The sequence below is a fragment of the Bufo bufo genome, chromosome 3, assembly GCF_905171765.1.
Source record: "Bufo bufo chromosome 3, aBufBuf1.1, whole genome shotgun sequence".
Taxonomy (NCBI): Eukaryota; Metazoa; Chordata; class Amphibia; order Anura; family Bufonidae; genus Bufo; species Bufo bufo.
The window spans coordinates 2,771,147-2,787,516 of NC_053391.1; the positions used below are offsets into that span (position 1 = coordinate 2,771,147).

Consider the following 16,370-nt stretch of genomic DNA (forward strand, 5'->3'; position numbering starts at 1 on the left):
ATGCTCCTTAGTTTGGGATCAAGCCAGTCGGATGTTTATTCATAAGTTCCAGCTATCTGCAACATCATCCGTGACACAATCAGAGCTCAGCTTTAATAGCCACCAATCAGAGCTCAGCTTTAATAGCCACCAATCAGAGCTCAGCTTTAATAGCCACCAATCAGAGCTCAGCTTTAATAGCCACCAATCAGAGCTCAGCTTTAATAGACACCAATCAGAGCTCAGCTTTAATAGCCACCAATCAGAGCTCAGCTTTAATAGCCACCAATCAGAGCTCAGCTTTAATAGCCACCAATCAGAGCTCAGCTTTAATAGCCACCAATCAGAGCTCAGCTTTAATAGACAGCTATATGTACCACCTAATCAAGGGCGCCTGTGGGAGCCCTCACAGCTATATGTACCACCTAATCAAGGGCGCCTGTGAGAGCCCACACAGCTATTTGTACCACCTAATCAAGGGAGCAGGGTGACCTACAGTCTCTGTAGATGTTATGTACATGTGTCACTGTGTTCCTATCTGGATATCCGTGGATCCCAGACGTGATGTGGTCCGAAGCAGTGAAAAAGGGGTAGTTGAACGTGGATGGTGGATGAGTACAATAAATGGAATCCAGACTTTGTAGTAACGTTGAACAGTTGCTTTTACTTGCCATAAATTGATCATTCAAACAGCTTCCAAATGATATCTTGGTCTTTAGCAGGTATTGGCATTAACTTTGGCAAGCAAATACTTCTCTGCAACAATCTCGGCTCTGCTATGCTTGGCTGAATAAATAGGAAACTCTTCCTCTTCTGCTGGAACTCAAGTTATCTGTAGTCTGTAGTCTTACTTATAGTCCAAGGAACTTCTTGTCCTGGCTTTAGAGTACCTCAAGGTTCGGCTCAGCTTGAATGTGCACAACCTCCAGTGATAAGGTTGGCGTAGGCCTAATAGAACCTGTCCAGACAGGACCAGGCCTGCTGCCTTCCCTCTACAAGGGCTAAGCTAGACTCTCTCTAACTAACTAAAGAGGGCTGGGAGGAAGCACACCCACAATTTTAGACCTAGCGTGAGTTGGGCGAAGTTGCAGATAGCAGCGCAACTAACCATTGCACCGCCATCTGCGCTTGAAATACGGCTAATCTAGGCATATTTCAGTATAGTAAATGACCCCCCAGGTCATAAACACTTATTTTAGCCACATTCTTATCAGTAAGATGAGGACTGAGCTATAATAAGGGGTTATAATGTCAGAGCAGAGATAAGGAGCCCCTCAGCTCCCCAAGTGACAGATAAGAGAAAATCCAGGGGCTGCATCATTGTTACATAAAAAATCCACATACTGTGCAAAATGCTAAAGTAAAAAAAAAAAAATAAATAACATCACCCTTCTATACTATTAGGTGACACATTAGGCTGGACTCCTCAACCTAAACATGCCTATGGGGAGACTGTTTCCTTCAGACAATTCACACTTAAAGGAGTTGTCCAGGTTCAAAGCTTTTCACCCAGGCAGCCCCCCTGACTTGAGCATCGGAGTAGTTCATGCTCCGATGCTCTCCTTTGCCCTGAGCTGAATCGCTGAATCTCTTTCCTCACACTCTGATCTCTCTCCCTGCACTCTGATCTCCCTCCTTGCACTCTGATCTCTCTCCTCACACTCTGATCTCTCTCCTTGCACTCTGATCTCCCTTTTTGCACTCTGATCTCTCCTTTCACTCTGATCTCTCTCCTCGCACTCTGATCTCTCTCCTCACACTCTGATCACTCTCCTCACCCTCTGATCTCACTCCTTACACTCTGATCTCACTCCTTGCACTCTGATCTCTCTCCTTGCACTCTGATCTCTCTCCTTGCACTCTGATCTCTCTCCTTGCACTCTGATCTCTCTCTTCGCACTCTGATCTCTCCTCACACTCTGATCTCTCTCCTCACACTCTGATCTCTCTCCTCACACTCTGATCTCTCTCTTCGCACTCTGATCTCTCTCTTCACACTCTGATCTCTCTCTTCACACTCTGATCTCTCTCCTTGCACTCTGATCTCTCCTCGCACTCTGATCTCTCCTCACACTCTGATCTCTCTCCTCACACTCTGATCACTCTCCTCACCCTCTGATCTCACTCCTTACACTCTGATCTCACTCCTTGCACTCTGATCTCTCTCCTTGCACTCTGATCTCTCTCCTCGCACTCTGATCTCTCTCCTTGCACTCTGATCTCTCTCCTTGCACTCTGATCTCTCTCTTCGCACTCTGACCTCTCCTCGCACTCTGATCTCTCCTCACACTCTGATCTCTCTCCTCACACTATATATTCACTCTTTGCACTCTGCTACTGACAGGCACCAATTTACTTGCATGTAGATATTATGTTTATAGAAAGGAAGTTAGAACTGCACAGGATTTGGACCCGGGTGCTGCACATGTGTAGTGTGACAGACATCACACGAGACAGTAGAGCACAGCTGAAGTAAATGCCATTGTCATAGATGTATCACTTGCATGCTCCAAAAAATTGACAAAGGTAAAAACACTTAAGAAATGACGTATCTGAGGAGTGGTGCTGACCGTTTCATCTCCACAAAGAGCTTGGACTCCTAAGTTCACTATAATGGTAAGACTGGTAGAACTTTAGCAGCTCACAGACAAATTAGATTAACCTACAGGATCACAAAATAAATCGGTGTCATAGGAGACTCCAGAATGTGCAAAAACAGATAAAAAATCAGATGCACCAAGATGTTATAGTAAAAATAATGTGTCATCAAAAAGTGCATTCCTCTGATAACCCCTACAATGTGCAGTATGCATGGCGGAGTCAGGAAGAGCGGTACGCTTAGTAGTAAAACTCAGGAGTTCTGCGGGCATAAGAGATCTCAGGGTCTTATTGAATTGTGCTCATTTTGAGCTAAAAATTATTTTATTATTTATTTATTACAAAATTTGGAGCCATTTTCTCTGTACAAGTCTGAGCTTCTCTAGTAGCAGGATCTGAATTTTCACTCTGTTCCGTCAGGCAGCTCATCTTACGGCTCCTTATCTCTGACCCTATAAACCCTCATTATCGCTCAGTCCTTATCTTACATAAGTGTTTATGACTCTCAGTAGTTAAGAGATAGGGGTTATTAGATGACCAGCACAAAGTGAAAGTGAAAGCACCAGTCACACAGAAAAACAGTTAACCCTTTGTGACTGAACAGATCAATATTTTTAATAAAGACCAATTGAAAAAAAATATTATTAGCCCAAAATGAGTAAAATGCAATAATAAAAAAGGCCCCCAAAAGGGGCACATAGCCGTCAACTCTATAGTATGTATCTTCATGTCTAAATATCCCATGGGCATCATTAACGGATTACCCCTGAGGAGGCAGCCATGTGGAGATACGAGACATATCTCCTCGGGTCTCCTCACAGGGTTACTATTAGGTGCCTACCTCATGACTCCCCCTCTCATATTGCACCTAGTAAGGGGTTGGAGACATTCATCTTTCAACTTTTCCTCGCTGGCGTCCCACTGTGGCAAAATCGTGGTGGTCTGAGGGCCTTTCATAGGAAGCTACCCATTCAAATAAACATAAAAATCGAAATTTATTGAGAAATAAAATAATAACATTTTGCCATAAATAATAAGACAAAAGCATCAGATCATGGAAATCATAACTGTAAAATGCTGAACTGCGTACGTGGCCACCATTGACTGTAAAGGGAGCCATGGGATTATGTATGATGGAGGGGACAGGTCCTGGGATCCATACTCAGTCTCATGTATTGTATCCTGGAATAATTCTGGAGTATTGGATTCTGAGTCCCAGATAAATCCCTGAACCATGGAAGTATCAATATCTTTGGTAGAACATATTTGGTCCACAAGAGTCTAAATATATACAATCCTGTATTTCCTACGACCCATGTATGACCCATGTATGACCCATGTATGACCTACATGCAATACGTTTGCACTTTTATATTATTATATAGATGCACTTTGTATCGCACTGTTGTTGCACTTTTCTAGGTCATTACCTTTGCACCGTATATGAAGTGATTCTTTGGTTGTTTGTGTTCCGTTCTTGGAGGTCAGTGATAAGTTTATGGTATTGGATTATGTATAATGATTTGATTGATGAGGGGACGTGGATCCTAGTCAACTATTCCTGATTCTAGTTGGTTGCTAATTATCATTACCGCGGCAATATGGCGCGCTCCTGAGTACGTGGGATGATGCGGTATATCCTTAATTGGTTCCTGCTATGTTACATGTGACTTGGGTTTGTGCCATCCACACAGCTGTTAACCTCTTCCTTGGAGAGTGTGCGTGTCATTGGGGTGTCACGGGGGTCACGTCACGTGAGAGCACCGCTTGGGCGTCTGTGAGGGGGCATGCCCACTGACCCGCTCCTGGCTGGTGGTGCTGCTTCTAGTGCTGGCGTGATGATCATCACCCGAGTCCTTGTTTATTATTACCTTTAGAGGGGTTCATGGTATAGCGGTGCCTCTGATCCAACATTGTGCTATGGGCCCATTGTTACTTATATATTACTACAGGAGCGGTCCCACAGATACTGTAGGACATGTTTTCCATCTGTTTGGGCCATGTACGTGGTTCTGCATTTTCCGATTATGATTTCCATGATCTGATGCTCTTGCCTTATTATTATTTACGGCTGGATGTTATTATTGTATTTCTCAATAAATTTCGATTTTGATGCATATTTGATGGGTGTTACTATTGTTCCTTGTGGGGAATGTCCTTTTTAGTATATTTGGGCCTGCCCTTGTTATTATGTTAAGACCTTTGCCTGTTAAGCCTTTCCTGTGGCAGGGAATAACTTTAGAGTACCTCAACGTTCGGCTCAGCTTGGATGTGCACAACCTCCAGTGATAAGGTTGGCGTAGGCCTAACACAACCTGTCCAGAGAGGACCAGGCCTGCTGCCTTCCCCTTACAGGGACTAAGCTAGACTCTCTCTAACTAAAACTCCTCCCTCTAGCGACAGAGGGCTGGGAGGAACCAGGGAGGAACCAGAAGACTGGCATGGTATACGATTGCAGTCTATGCAGCCTTTGTGATCAGAAGATCATATGGTTAAGATCCTAAGGGGAATACAAATTTCAGTAAAAAGTAAAAAAAAAAGTTATTAACCTCTTCACGACCGCAATCTGTATATATACGTGATAGCTGCACATACCTCGTGCAGCTATCACGTGTATAGACGTCAAGCCAGCTCTTTAATCCAAGCGCTGCAAAGCGCTTGGATTAAAGCTTCTGCCCGAGCCCTGGTGCTGTCACGGACAGCATACAGTCTAGTAATGCCAGCAAGGGGCCAATCAGAGTGGCCCCTTGCCGGCAATCGATCCGATTGGTTAGTCTGTGCAGACTAACCAATCGGATCGCGGCAGTGTTAAAATGCCGGTTTCAGGCTCTGATCTGCGCTCTGCAGATCACAGCCTGAAATCGGTAATGTGTCCTGAAGCCCCCGATCTGTGCCCCCTTCTTGTCCTTCTTCTTACCCTGCCCCCGATGCGGTCCGCCCCCTCCTGCCCCGATCTGTAATAAATAAAATGCTGCCCCCTGCCCCCGATGCGTCCGCCCCCTCCTGCCCCGATCTGTTATAAGTAAAATGCTGCCCCCGATGCGGTCCCCCTTCTGTGAGTGATGGCGGCGTCTCCATTCCTGAGCCGCCGCCATCAGCAGCGTGTGTCAGCTCTATGCTGACACTGCTGTAACCGCATAGATGCCGCAGTAGCGGCATCCATGGGGTTAATAGAGGGAGGGGGCTCCCTCTCTCTCAACCATCAGGGCTGCTGCGATCGCAGCGCCCGATGGTTGCCATGGCAACCGGACGCTTTGCAAAGGCGTCCGGTTGCCATGGCATAGGCGTCCGATGCTGCCACCTACAGGCATCTGATTGTATTATACTTTGCAATGCAAAAGCATTGCAAAGTATAGTACAACCATCAGCCCCACTGGATCTTCAAGATCCAAGAGGGAACTGATAAAAAAAAAATTGAAAATAATAAAAGTAAAAATAAATAAATAAAAATGTAAAAAAAAAAATCCTTTTCCTATAAAAAAAAAACAAAAAAACTAACAAAAACCACACATATTAGGTGTCACCGCGTCCGTAGCGACCATCTCTATAAATATATCACATCATCAACCCCGTCCAATAAACACCGTCCAATAAACACCATAAAAAATAAAAACGGTGTAAAAAATAAGCCATTTTTGTCACCTTACATGTCACCTTACATCACAAAAAGTGCAACAGCAAGCGATCAAAAAAGGCGTATATACCCCAAAATAGTACCAATCAAACCGATACCTCATCCCGCAAAAAAAGCCCATATTTAAGACAATCGCCCAAAAAATAAAAAAGCTATGGCTCTCAGACTATAGAGACACTAAAACATCATTTTTTTGGTTTCAGAAATGCTATTATTGTGTAAAACTTAAATAAATAAGAAAAAGTATACATATTAGGTATTGCCACGTCCGTAACGATCTGCTCTATAAAACTGTCACATGACCTAACCCCTCAGATGAACGCTGTAAAAAAAAAAAAAAAAAAGGTTCCAAAACAGCCAATTTTTTGGCCACCTTGTCCCATAAAGTGTAATAATGAATGATCAAAAAATCCTATGTACCCAAAAATGGTACCAATAAAAACCTCAACTCTTTCTTCAAAAAATGAGCCCCTGCACAAGACGATCGGTAGAAAAATAAAAAACATATGGCGTTCAGAAAACCAATCCAGCAAAATCTGCCTTCCAAAAACCATACGGTGTTCCTTTCCTTCTGCGCCCTGCTGTGTGCCCTTACATCAGTTTACGACCACATGTTGGGTGTTTCTGTAAACCGCAGAATCAGAGTAATAAATATTGAGTTTTGTTTGGCTGTTAATTCTTAATGTGTTAAAGAAAAAAATGTAATAAAATAGAAAATCTGCTAAAAAAGTGAAATTTTGAAATTTCCTCTCCATTTTCCTTTAATTCTTGTGGAACACCTAAAGGGTTAATAACGTTTGTAAAATTGGTTTTAAGTAACTTGAGGGGTCTAGTTTCTACAATGGGGTCATTTATGGGGGTATCTACTATATAGGCCCCACAAAGTGACTTCAGACCTGAACTAGTCCTTAAAAAGTGGGTTTTGGAAATTTTCTTAAAAATTTTAAGAATTGCTTCTAAACTTCTAAGCCTTGTAACGTCCTAAAAAAATAAAATAACATTTCCAAAATGATGCCAACATAAAGTAGACATATGGGGAATGTTATGTAATAAATATTTTATGAGGTATCACTTTCTGTTTTAGAAGCAGAGAAATTGAAATTTAGAAAATTGCTAATTTTTATTTATTTTTGGTAAATTTGGGATTTTTTCATAAATAAAGGTGATATATATTGACTCAAATTTATGACTGTCATGAAGTACAATGTGTCACGAGAAAACAATCTCAGAATGGCGTGGATAAGTAAAAGTGTTCCAAAGCTATTACCACTTAAAGTGACGCATGTCAGATTTGTAAATTTTGACCTGGACACTGGGGCATCAATGACCTTTGGTCATGAAAGGGTTAAAAAAGAAACATAATTGCTATCACCATGTCTGAAAATGTCTGTGAGCGGTGAGTGCTGTAACATGAAAAATAAAAATGGACAATATGCCGTATTTTGGTTACCTCCCCCCCCCCCCCAAAAAAAAAAACAGAATTAAAAATGGTCATTATCCTGGCAGACCCTGGTTTTCACAGTCTGATGCCTCAGTCACACGTCAGTGTTCGGTCAGAGATTTTAAGCCCAAACCAGACGCGGCTTTAAGCAAAGAACCGGTGAGGTTCTCTCTGTTATTCCTTATCTCTGTGGAGGCTCCACTCCTGGTTTTGCTCACAATCACTGATGGAAATCACTGACCAAACACTGACGTGTGACTCAGGCTTAATCCCTATACAGGCCTCTGCAGTGGAACCACCAGGCCGCTACCTTCTGGAGTAGGCTACATGCGATTGACAGCTGACCTACGGGGGTCAAGGGACAACGGTGCAGAGAACCAAGGCATCAAGCAAAACTATAGCCAGTGACGGCTGAGGCCAGGCAGAGTATTTACAGCCTAATTAACAGTTTAAGTTCAGGATGTGCAGCTCAGGGTCAGAATGGAGATCAGACAGAGACCAGGACAGGCAGCGAGGAGTGAAATCCAGGAAACAGGGCATTAGTGCACAAGAACCTATTGCTCAGGTACCCTCTGCAACGGACCGTTTCAGCAGACAAGGGGTTAAAATCCGTTTAGGCGATATGCCCCTTTCTGAGAGACAGGTAGAGCTACTGCAGAACACCAAACTCCCGAACTGGATACATAATAGCACTCCAAACTGGAACCTCACGAATAGCTGCTAGCAGACGAACAGGAATCAGCTTACACTCCTGGCAATCAGTCTCTAACAGCATACGGTGGATCCCCCCAATAACGAGACAAGGCTCCGTGTTGAGGGTCAAGCAGTGGTCTGAAGTGCTGGCACACCCAGCCTGGTTTTTATTACAGTTGTTGCAAATACAGGTCCGCCCACAGGGTTTTGAAATACAACCAATCAATATGTTACAACACATACAATGTAAGTACAGCAACCAATCGTTCACGCCCCTAGGGGACCAGAAGGGAGACTGCGACACAGGACAGATATGTAGCAATTCAGGATACACAGAGACAATACATCCCCACAATGCATCATGGTTTCCTCCTCTCTGCCCTGGAGACACCCGAGGAGTAATCGAATTATCTCTCAAGACAAAGGGAAATCACCAATACACATGTGGGGACAACAGAACAGAAATCACCATTTAAACATACAATGTCACAACCCTTTTCAATACACAGACATTTAACATCCCAAAATGGCACGAATTAGACCAGGAGTTCAAGTTAGTTCAAGTCCTTTGTGAACAAATGAGGCCTGGCTGATGAGAGGGCCCATAATGCTGGGGCAAGAGGCCAGCAGCCAGGCCCCTCCAAAACCCAGTGGCGAGGTTGGTTTCGCCACACCCTCGTACTCCCCCAACTTGTTACCACCCCTCTGTACCCTTACTGCAGACTGCTAGCAATTCATCCATCACTTCTAGTAGAATTAATGAAGGTGAAGATTAGGGTGTGTGCGCTGGCCCGATAAGAGCCAAAGGGAGAGCGCACACCCTACGAGCATAGCGAGAAAGGCTGAACCACAAGCACGCCGGAGCCTGTGAGGAGGGACAGAGCTACCCTGGTGGCTGGACCCATCTGGAAGAAGAGGACTGCAGGAGGCAAGTCCTCTTGGCTGGGACCCAGACACTGATGCTGGTGAGCAGAGTACCTCGACAGTACCACAAAATGCTACCAATAGAAACTGCAGCTCAACCCACAAAAAACAAGCCCTCACATGTAGATGGTATATTACAAAGTTATGGGCGCCAGAATATGGCGATGCAAAATGTTCTCAGAGTTTTTTTTTCAGGAAGATAGAAAACCATGTAATTGTAGCGTATAGTAAATACCGTAAACAAAAAAAATTTAAAAAACTTATCAGAATTGCAATTATTCCCACCAGTTTTTCCAATTTCACCACATAATGATTCCCCCCCCCCCCCCCCCCCTGTTTTCCAGTAGAAGCTGCTATGGTGAATAGTGCCATTAAAGAATAGAACTTGTTCTGTAAAAAAGCAAGCCCTCCTACGACTATGTGAAAAAAAGCTAAAAAAAAAGAAGAATATTGCTCTTGGAATAAAAAAAGAAAACCAAAACATAAACCTTGCCTCATCCTGTTATGGATAGCTGGTTTTTAGCCTCTTTATGCAGGTGTGCACAGGGGCTAACACCAACTGCATGACGGATGAGCCCCTCCAGTTCACCTCCTCCCCTGCTGATGCCTCGCACTGCTCCGTACAAGCTGCAGTCTATATTGGTGAACACACTGGACTCTTGAGCCCCCAATCTCATCAGGTCACGAGATGTAGGTAATAATGAGTGTAGTCTGTATTGTGGGATCTGGTGACAATCTGAAGGACTTGTTGGGGAGATGTGAGGACCAGGGTTGAGACACACTAATGTAAACCATATATTATCCAGTATATATTGTAATAATCTGCACATGAATGTCTCCTTAGTTCCTCTCTCTGCACCCATTATTAATGCCACCTGTCAAAATGATGGAACTGCAAGAGTCATCTGTGAGGTAGAAAGAGCGAGTGATGCCACATATACCTGGAGTGTGAAGGGGAAACATTTTCACCATAGCCATGCTCCAAACATCACTATAAACGCCTCAGAATTTGCATCTGGTGCCATAAACGTCAGCTGTTCTGCAGAGAACTCTGTCAGCAAGGAAAACAGTAGCAGCAAGGAAATCTTCTGTGATGGTGAGTAAACAGCAAGCAGTTCTACTGAGGTAAAGAATATTCAAATCTCACATTCTGCTCTCTCCTCACACTCTGATCTCTCCTGACAGTCTGATCTCTCCTGACAGTCTGCTCTCTCCTCACACTCTGATCTCTCCTCACACTCTGATCTCTCCCCACAGTCTGATCTCTCCTCACACTCTGATCTCTCCCCACAGTCTGATCTCTCCTCACACTCTGATCTCTCCTCACACTCTGATCTCTCCTGACAGTCTGCTCTCTCCTCACACTCTGATCTCTCCTCACACTCTGATCTCTCCCCACAGTCTGATCTCTCCTCACACTCTGATCTCTCTCACACTCTGATCTCTCTCACACTCTGATCTCTCTCACAGTCTGATCTCTCTCACACTCTGCTCTCTCCTCACACTCTGATCTCTCCTCACACTCTGATCTCTCCTGACAGTCTGCTCTCTCCTCACACTCTGATCTCTCCTCACACTCTGATCTCTCCCCACAGTCTGATCTCTCCTCACACTCTGATCTCTCTCACACTCTGATCTCTCTCACACTCTGATCTCTCTCACAGTCTGATCTCTCTCACAGTCTGATCTCTCTCACACTCTGCTCTCTCCTCACACTCTGCTCTCTCCTCACACTCTGCTCTCTCCTCACACTCTGATCTCTCCTCACAGTCTGATCTCTCTCACACTCTGATCTCTCTCACACTCTGATCTCTCTCACAGTCTGATCTCTCTCACAGTCTGCTCTCTCCTCACACTCTGCTCTCTCCTCACACTCTGATCTCTCCTCACAGTCTGATCTCTCCTCACAGTCCGATCTCTCCTCACAGTCTGATCTCTCCTCACAGGCCGTTCTCTCCTCACAGTCTGATCTCTCTCACAGTCTGATCTCTCTCACACTCTGATCTCTCCTCACAGTCCGATCTCTCCTCACAGTCTGATCTCTCTCACACTCTGATCTCTCCTCACAGTCTGATCTCTCCTCACAGTCTGATCTCTCTCACACTCTGATCTCTCCTCACAGTCTGATCTCTCCTCACATTCTGATCTCTCCTCACACTCCGATCTCTCCTCACACTCCGATCTCTCCTCACACTCTGATCTCTCCTCACAGTCTGATCTCTCCTCACACTCTGATCTCTCCTCACACTCTGATCTCTCCTCACAGTCTGATCTCTCCTCACACTCTGATCTCTCCTCACAGTCCGATCTCTCCTCACAGTCCGATCTCTCCTCACAGTCTGATCTCTCTCACACTCTGATCTCTCCTCACAGTCTGATCTCTCCTCACAGTCTGATCTCTCCTCACAGTCTGATCTCTCCTCACATTCTGATCTCTCCTCACACTCTGATCTCTCCTCACACTCCGATCTCTCCTCACACTCTGATCTCTCCTCACACTCTGATCTCTCCTCACACTCTGATCTCTCCTCACACTCTGATCTCTCCTCACACTCTGATCTCTCCTCACAGTCTGATCTCTCCTCACACTCTGATCTCTCCTCACAGTCTGATCTCTCCTCAGTCTGATCTCTCCTCACACACTGATCTCTCTCACAGTCTGATCTCACTCACAGTCTGATCTCTCCTCACACTCTGATCTCTCCTCACAGTCTGATCTCTCCAGGGCCGTCTTTAATATTGATTGGACCCTGGGCAAAAATTTACTTGGGCCCCCTGGATCCCGCCTTCCCACACCTTAGCAGGCAATCACGCCCTCCACCACAACACACACAAAAAAAATCCACACACCTGGTAGAGTACAGTGAATGACTGTAAATACTTCCAGTTCTGAAGACTCCAGCGGCTCAGGATCAGTGCTCTGGGCAGCTGGGCTCAGGCTGGAAGTGGGCACCGCTCTGCAGGAAGGAGACCAGGGCTCGGCTCACCCTAGTGTTACAGTGCACCCCAGCACCCCACAGTATGCAGTATAGCACCCTATAGTATACAGCACCACACAGTATGCAGTTTAGCACCCCACACTATACAGTACCCCACAGTATATAGTAGAGCAGTATAGCATCCCACACTATACAGTACCCCACAGTATATAGCAGAGCAGTATAGCAGCCCACAGTATACAGCACTTCACTCTATACAGCACCCCAAACTATACACGTAACAGCCCCCCACACTATACAGTATAGCAGTATAGCACTCCACACTATACCGCACCCACAGTATACAGTATACAGACTCCCACAGTATACAGTACAGCAGTATAGCCCCCCACTCTATACAGGCCCCCCCACACTATACAGCCCCCCCCCCACACTATACAGGCCCCCCCACAGTATACAGGCCCCCCCACAGTATACAGGCCCCCACACAGTATACAGTCCCACACAGTATACAGCCCACCACACAGTATACAGCCCCCCCCACAGTATACAGGCCCCCACAGTATACAGGCTCCCACACAGTATACAGCCCACCACACAGTATACAGCCCACCAGACAGTATACAGCCCACCCCACAGTATACAGCCCCCATAGTATACAGGCCCCCACACAGTATACAGCCCCCACAGTATACAGGCCCCCACACAGTATACAGACCACCATCAGGTATACAGCCCCCCCCACAGTATACAGGCCCACACACAGTATAACAGACCCCCCACAGTATACAGCCCCCCCCCCACAGTATACAGCCCACCACACAGTATACAGCCCACCACACAGTATACAGGCCCCCACACAGTATACAGCCCACCACACAGTATACAGCCCCCCACACAGTATACAGCCCCCCCACATAGTATACAGCTCACCACACAGTATACAGCCCCCCACACAGTATACAGCCCACCACTATACAGTAGTTTACAGTATATTAACATAACAGCCCCTGTCACCTTTTTCTGATGTAATGTTCACACAAAAAAGCTCCACAGAACACTCCTGGTAGGACCTGTGATGACCTCATAGCCATGTGACCAGTAATTGCTAGGTTACTGGTCACATGGTGATGATGTCATTAGGGTCCTTATCACAACTTTAACACAGTACGATCATGATGCCTGGACTTAGTGCAGGCAGGCATGGCAGCACCCCTGTGTAACTGACAGCTTGACACCCGGGGAAGTGGCTAGCAGGGCTCAAGAGGCAGCTGCCTTGGGCCCCCCAGGAGCAACTGGACCCAGGGCAGCTGCCCCTTTTGCCCCTTGGTAAAGACGGCCCTGGATCTCTCCTCACAGTCTGATCTCTCCTCACACTCTGATCTCTCCTCACAGTCTGATCTCTCCTCACAGTCTGATCTCTCCTCACAGTCTGATCTCTCCTCACAGTCTGATCTCTCCTCACAGTCTGATCTCTCCTCACAGTCTGATCTCTCCTCACACTCTGCTCTCTCCTCACACTCTGATCTCTCCTCACACTCTACTCTCTCCTCACACTCTGATCTCTCCTCACACTCTGCTCTCTCCTCACACTCTGCTCTCTCCTCACACTCTGCTCTCTCCTCACAGTCTGATCTCTCCTCACAGTCCGATCTCTCCTCACACTCTGATCTCTCCTCACACTCTGCTCTCTCCTCACACTCTGATCTCTCCTCACAGTCTGATCTCTCCTCACACTCTGCTCTCTCCTCACACTCTGCTCTCTCCTCACACTCTGCTCTCTCCTCACACTCTGATCTCTCCTCACACTCTGATATCTCCTCCCACTCTGCTCTCTCCTCACACTCTGCTCTCTCCTCACAATCTACTCTCTCCTCACAATCTGCTCTCTCCTCACACTCTGCTCTCTCCTCACAATCTGCTCTGTCCTCACACTCTGCTCTCTCCTCACACTCTGATCTCTCCTCACACTCTGATCTCTCCCCACAGTCTGATCTCTCCTCACACTCTGATCTCTCTCACACTCTGATCTCTCTCACACTCTGATCTCTCTCACAGTCTGATCTCTCTCACAGTCTGATCTCTCTCACAGTCTGCTCTCTCCTCACACTCTGCTCTCTCCTCACACTCTGATCTCTCCTCACAGTCTGATCTCTCCTCACAGTCCGATCTCTCCTCACAGTCTGATCTCTCCTCACAGGCCGTTCTCTCCTCACAGTCTGATCTCTCTCACAGTCTGATCTCTCTCACACTCTGATCTCTCCTCACAGTCCGATCTCTCCTCACAGTCTGATCTCTCTCACACTCTGATCTCTCCTCACAGTCTGATCTCTCCTCACAGTCTGATCTCTCTCACACTCTGATCTCTCCTCACAGTCTGATCTCTCCTCACATTCTGATCTCTCCTCACACTCCGATCTCTCCTCACACTCCGATCTCTCCTCACACTCTGATCTCTCCTCACAGTCTGATCTCTCCTCACACTCTGATCTCTCCTCACACTCTGATCTCTCCTCACAGTCTGATCTCTCCTCACACTCCGATCTCTCCTCACAGTCCGATCTCTCCTCACAGTCCGATCTCTCCTCACAGTCTGATCTCTCTCACACTCTGATCTCTCCTCACAGTCTGATCTCTCCTCACAGTCTGATCTCTCCTCACAGTCTGATCTCTCCTCACAGTCTGATCTCTCCTCACATTCTGATCTCTCCTCACACTCTGATCTCTCCTCACACTCCGATCTCTCCTCACACTCTGATCTCTCCTCACACTCTGATCTCTCCTCACACTCTGATCTCTCCTCACACTCTGATCTCTCCTCACACTCTGATCTCTCCTCACAGTCTGATCTCTCCTCACACTCTGATCTCTCCTCACAGTCTGATCTCTCCTCAGTCTGATCTCTCCTCACACACTGATCTCTCTCACAGTCTGATCTCACTCACAGTCTGATCTCTCCTCACACTCTGATCTCTCCTCACAGTCTGATCTCTCCAGGGCCGTCTTTAATATTGATTGGACCCTGGGCAAAAATTTACTTGGGCCCCCTGGATCCCGCCTTCCCACACCTTAGCAGGCAATCACGCCCTCCACCACAACACACACAAAAAAAATCCACACACCTGGTAGAGTACAGTGAATGACTGTAAATACTTCCAGTTCTGAAGACTCCAGCAGCTCAGGATCAGTGCTCTGGGCAGCTGGGCTCAGGCTGGAAGTGGGCACCGCTCTGCAGGAAGGAGACCAGGGCTCGGCTCACCCTAGTGTTACAGTGCACCCCAGCACCCCACAGTATGCAGTATAGCACCCTATAGTATACAGCACCACACAGTATGCAGTTTAGCACCCCACACTATACAGTACCCCACAGTATATAGTAGAGCAGTATAGCATCCCACACTATACAGTACCCCACAGTATATAGCAGAGCAGTATAGCAGCCCACAGTATACAGCACTTCACTGTATACAGCACCCCAAACTATACACGTAACAGCCCCCCACACTATACAGTACAGCAGTATAGCACTCCACACTATACCGCACCCACAGTATACAGTATACAGACTCCCACAGTATACAGTACAGCAGTATAGCCCCCCACTCTATACAGGCCCCCCCCACACTATACAGCCCCCCCCCCACACTATACAGGCCCCCCCACAGTATACAGGCCCCCCCACAGTATACAGGCCCCCACACAGTATACAGTCCCACACAGTATACAGCCCACCACACAGTATACAGCCCCCCCCACAGTATACAGGCCCCCACAGTATACAGGCTCCCACACAGTATACAGCCCACCACACAGTATACAGCCCACCACACAGTATACAGCCCACCCCACAGTATACAGCCCCCATAGTATACAGGCCCCCACACAGTATACAGCCCCCACAGTATACAGGCCCCCACACAGTATACAGACCACCATCAGGTATACAGCCCCCCCCACAGTATACAGGCCCACACACAGTATAACAGACCCCCCACAGTATACAGCCCCCCCCACAGTATACAGCCCACCACACAGTATACAGCCCACCACACAGTATACAGGCCCCCACACAGTATACAGCCCACCACACAGTATACAGCCCCCCACACAGTATACAGCCCCCCCACATAGTATACAGCTCACCACACAGTATACAGCCCCC

The 16,370-nt window shown here is 46.7% G+C and overlaps 1 protein-coding gene across 2 annotated transcripts in view; it reads left to right on the forward strand.

Annotated features, from left to right (window-relative positions):
• The window catches only part of LOC120994306 (Fc receptor-like protein 5), a 119,307-nt gene that overhangs the window by 61,530 nt on the left and 41,407 nt on the right, over positions 1–16,370 (forward strand). For both annotated transcript variants that reach the window (XM_040422769.1, XM_040422770.1), the window contains exon 6: positions 10,114–10,365. In XM_040422769.1, coding sequence (XP_040278703.1) covers positions 10,114–10,365 — 252 coding nt within the window. The remainder of the gene's footprint in view (positions 1–10,113; positions 10,366–16,370) is intronic.